General features: G+C 53.2%; 1 protein-coding gene across 1 annotated transcript in view; it reads left to right on the top strand.

Annotated features, from left to right (window-relative positions):
• LOC104083132 (TGF-beta receptor type-2-like) overlaps nucleotides 1-5035 on the top strand; it is an 18654-nt gene that overhangs the window by 3399 nt on the left and 10220 nt on the right. The window contains exon 2 of the mRNA XM_009586515.1: nucleotides 992-1142. Within this exon, the coding sequence (XP_009584810.1) occupies nucleotides 992-1142 (151 nt within the window). The remainder of the gene's footprint in view (nucleotides 1-991; nucleotides 1143-5035) is intronic.

Genomic DNA, 5035 nt, shown 5'->3' with positions numbered 1-5035 from the left:
AGCTGCTGTAGTTCAGGTGCCTACCTGTACACTCTTGAGTGTATTTATTTAAGTAAAAATTTATAAATATATATTTCTACATAAGCCACTTAGCGTCTTTTTTTAAAATAAAATTAAAAAAAGATGTTTAGCAGCCTTAAAACAGGAAGTTTAAATTTAGCTGGGATTTATCCCTTAACCAAGCATAGCTCGTTCACCCTTTGTATAAAAATAGAGATAATTTTATGCCTGTGAGATACAGGCAGAGCAGCTCCACATGGGCAGCAGTTATTCCTGCCTCCAGGCCCCCGGGGGCAGGAGAGCATCTCACGCTGGGCCGGGGCAGAGCGGGCAGCGGAGCCGGGGCAGGAGCAGCCCCTCTTGCGCCAGAGCTCGGCAAGTCTCAGCCCATCGTTTATTGCCAAAAACACAGATGCTCGGGGAGCGGGTGGCAAACCCACTCCCCAGCTTGGGCTCGTTGAGTGGGCAGAGGGAGGATGAGGAGGCAGCAGGAGAGGAGGGAGCTGCCCCAGCCTGGCCGAGCATCCCTCCCCAGCACCTCTCTCCCCTCAGGGAGGGGAATAAATAAAGTCTTCAGGCACACAGAGACCCGGAGATGTCCCTTTTCGGACACTGCGTGCACTCAGGGTGAAGGGAGACGGCGCTTTGAGCCTAGGTTGTAGAGGAAAAAGTAAACTTCCCCTTGATGATAAATGGTATGGGAAACGTGGAGGGAAAACGCGGTTCTTTGCGGCTTCCCAGGCTCTGCAAACCTCTCGTCTGGCAGGACCTGCCTCCGCACCGCCGGCATCCCTCCATCTCCTCTAGGCTTTGGCATAACCTAAAACACATTTGACCAGGCAGTGGAGCAAAATGAAAACTATAAACAAATGCATGTAGAAATAGGGACGATTCGGGCTCCTTCTCCACTGGTGGTGAAAACGGTGGTTATTTTTCCCCACTCCGGGCAAGCACGGCCACGCTCACCCTCCACCACCTCTCTGCCCCGCAGCCTGCAGTGCCGGCGCCCGCCGCAGCCTGAAGACCAACCTGTGCAAGTGGTGCGACTCCACGCTGCCGGCCTGCGAGGAGAAGGTGTGTTACAGCAACTGCAACCTCAACTCCTACTGCGAGGACCCCTACGAGATTTGCGTGGCCATATGGTAAGCGGCAATCCCCTCGTCAAGGGGGGACGCAGGGGAAAAAGGGGTTCGTGGGGCGGCAGCTCATGGGAACGCACATGTATCTACCCCTGCACTTGAATTATCGCCCGTTAAAATAATTCAGGACTTTCTCTTCCTCTCCCTTTGACTCCATTATAATCAAAATTACAATTCGCAGTAAAAAATTATTTGGTCTGCCCTATAATTAGTACCAGTTTATTTTCTAGATAAATTAAGCATTTAAGTGCCCGACACAAAGTGTGGCAAGTTTGCTGTGGGACCTCTAAACCCCCATAAACCCTTGAATTAGCTTTACAGGCTGAACCCACTGGGCAACACCAGCAGCCTTGACCCCCAAACCCATGACGTCCTCCTGCATCAGGCTAGTGAAACCCTGGTTCACGTGCAGGGGCGCAGCCGAGGTCTGTCCCCATCCAGCGCATGGACATCTGACCTGGTACCGAACCAGGGTTTAACCTGCTGGGTTTAACCCACCTCCTTCCCATCTCCTGGGAAAAGTCCTTTTCTGCTTCTCCTGGAGATGCTGCCTGGAAAGGAAACGCAATCTTGCACTTCAGGCCAAGCATACGCCGCATCATTTGCCCGGAAGAGTGCCTCCCCCAGCTTTTTTGGTCCCCATGAGCAAAACCAAAAAAACATCCATTTTGGGTCTGCCCAGAGTGATTTTCTCCTCCTTCCCTTTTAATTTGGCTGCCAAAGTGAAAGCCAGCCAAGCACTTATCACTAGGCTTTATCTCAACCTGCTAATTAGCGTGAATGCTGTACGCCCCGCTTTCAGTAGGAGTTTGCCTCAACATAATTGTTGCATTATGGACTTAAAAAAAAACAAAACACAAAACCAACAAGAAACCCAAACAAACAAACAAAATCCACCCCCTGCCCCAAATTCCCCTCTACGCTCATGTAGAAGCCACCTTAAATCCTGGATAGGCAATCCAGCATCTCGCTGGGTTTTCCCATTGACAGCCTGTATGTACAGGAAAAAGCAAGACACCCGCAGCATAAATCCCCACGCCAGGAAAGCAATCCCACGGCATGGGACAGGGCTGCACCTCGCACCACATATCGGATGGGGTGAGGCAGCTGAGGGGTCACAAATAACCTGCCAGCCCCGCAGCCTCCTCCCAGCATCTCCCACCCCATCCTAAGACCCCTCCTGAGATTGAGATCCCTGCAGGCAGGGCTCACCTCCCAGCCAGCCTCGCCGCCCGTTGCTCACTTGCAAAGGCATATTTGGATCATCTGAACTTGTCCTGCGTGGGTATCACAGCGACAGCAGCAGCTTTGGCCCCATGCTCATGAGCAACGTGCTCACGTCCTCCAGCGTGCCCAGCCTGGGCAGCCCACGGAGGAGGGATCGCACCCTCCTGGGACTCTTCAGCTGGAAGCTCCTCTGACAAGTTAGCCAGGAACCCCAAGAAAAAAAAGGGAGCACTGAGGCCAGGGGACTTTCCATGCCCTGTACTAGGAAGAGGATGACAAATTTGGGTTCTTCCCTCCGCTTTTATTTCTGACTTCCCAGTGGACCCAAAGGCCATGGTAAAACCTCTCCGTACCTTCACCCTCCCGCTTTGCACCGCTAGGTCGGGAAGCAGAGGCTGTCCCTGGAAAAGTTGTTAGCGGTGGTAATTTCCTTCAACGCCCCCAGGAGTGGCTGCAGCGCTCGCCAGACGCCCGTTGGGCCGGCCACCCCCCGCCGCTCGTCCTTGGCCCGGGGCTGCCCTGTAAACCCGACCGGTGCCGGGTTATCCTGCCTCCTCTGGGGAAGGCTCCGGAAACAAGGGTCAAACCCTGGCGCTCTGCTCTTAGCTCTTAATTAGCTCTTAATTACCCACTGGCTCTACAAGAGCAGGCGCTGATCCTTCCCATAGGAGAAGGGCCGTGTCCCAGGTTGCATTTTTCCGGTGGTGCCGGCAGGGCAGGAGCCATCCGGCCCCGAGCTGCCCGGCACGTCTCGCGTGCCGTGCCAGCAGCCTGCGTTAGCTGTGCTCTGGCTCTCCAAGGGCAAGAGGCTCCATCGCAACACCAACAGCTACCTCCTAATCCCATCTCCAAGCTCCAGCTCCTTTCAGCTGCCACCATCTGCCCCACAAAGGGACATAACCCATGCTTGCCCTTTCCAGATCCACCCAGGCACCCCAGTTTTTGAGGATCTCCACCGTTTGCTCCCCAAACCTCTTCCCTCAGCTATCTTGGTAAACAGCGGGTGGAGATGAAGCCATGGGTCCAACAAGGACAACTCCACCGCGCACCAAAAGAAGGGAGCTCCCACGTGCCGGGATGCCGCTGTGCTGGACCCTCTTGCCGAGCTCCCTCGTGTTGAGCCAATGCTGCTCGGATCCATTGGGAGAGCTGGAGTTTTCCAGCAAAACAAGCACCCTGTGCTTGAGGAGTCGGACGACAACCATAGCCAAACCCATCCTTTTGCTCTACACGTGACACATTTCCACGGCTTTAATGGCAGCCCAATCTCGGTGTTGATGAGCAAAAAATGTGGCACATGAGAAGGACCTACTGGCTACTGAGCATTGGTGGTTAAAAAAGCTCTAAGGACATCAGCACTATGGAGCTAGACCTGGTGCTACGAGCCAGATTTCAGTGAGTAACTGGAGTTTCATAAATGAGACCTTTTGGTAATAGGCCTTGAAATATTTCACCTGTTCTCACTGCACTTGCTGAACCCTTGTGCGCAGTTGAACGCAACACAGGCCCTGGGATGTTTTGCATCTTTGCTCCAGAAAGGGAAAAATCTCTTGGGAAGTCTTCACCCCCCAAGCTCCTGTCTCTCAGCTGGTGGGAGGGACGTCTCGGTCTCCCCTGGCTGATGTTATGACCATCTCTGACACGGGGTTGTTACACAGAGCTGAAGAAATACGCAGCGATTAAAAAAAGAAAAGAAAAAAGCAGGTCTGTCTTTTCTTTTTGAAACAAAGAACAAATTCTCTAGAAATGCCAAGAAATTATGCTTTTACCTCCCTCTTAATTATCTAAATGGAAATAAGGAGGAGCTAGGGCTTATTTGCCATCACATCCCTGGCTGTGCCGAGCCCCAGTGCTCCTCTGCCCCCGACCCGGTGAGGACCGGGACACCACTGGGCAACACAGCAGGTTTCATTCATAGTTGCTCGGTGTCTGAAGCCGTGGTATAAATGCAGACACAGCCCCATGGTCCGAGAGTCGTATCACCTTCATGTTATAATTTAGCAGCTCCAAAGGTCAAGCCGATTCTAGAAATAGCCCCGACCAGCGACTGAAGGGCTCTGCTCCTGCAGGTTGCCGGAGGCAGGAGCAAATGGTTCTGGAAGGACAGGGCGCAACAACCAGCAATTAGCCCAGAGGGAGCCCGGGGGATGGGAAGGCGCTTACGGGCTCCACCTGCATGCATGGGTTGAGAGGAGCCGGAGGGAAGCGCGAGCCAAGCGGTGGCTGGCGAGCAGGCGTTTCGGTCCCCACGTCCCCCGCCTCTCTCCTGCACAGGTGAAATTTGGGCAGCGGAGACCCCGGCCCCTCCTGAGGCAGAGATGTTATGACTTGTATTGCAGCAGAGGTGACATACGAGGTGGGACTCTCATTTTGGAGGGTTTCCTTAGGACCATACAGCCCCAAAACCTGCTGGCCTAGCACCTGGTATTGGTAAAGGAGGGATTTTGCCCCAAATCCCACGCAGGGCACTCAGCCTTAGGGTTGGCACTACCTGATCCAAGGTGTGATTATGAACTGGTGTATTATCTACTGGAAACAAGCGGAATCTCTGGCTCACATCCTACTATTGGCATGTGCTAAACATTTCTCTTTTCACCATTTGGAAGAGATAAAGGGCTTTAACAAAGCCCCTCCAAAGCACATATAATTAGAATTATACCAGAGCCGCT

The sequence above is a fragment of the Fulmarus glacialis genome, unplaced genomic scaffold, assembly GCF_000690835.1.
Source record: "Fulmarus glacialis isolate BGI_N327 unplaced genomic scaffold, ASM69083v1 scaffold13111, whole genome shotgun sequence".
NCBI lineage: Eukaryota > Metazoa > Chordata > Aves > Procellariiformes > Procellariidae > Fulmarus > Fulmarus glacialis.
The sequence above is the reverse complement of the archived record's forward strand: the minus strand, read 5'-3'. Positions and strand labels throughout refer to the sequence as shown.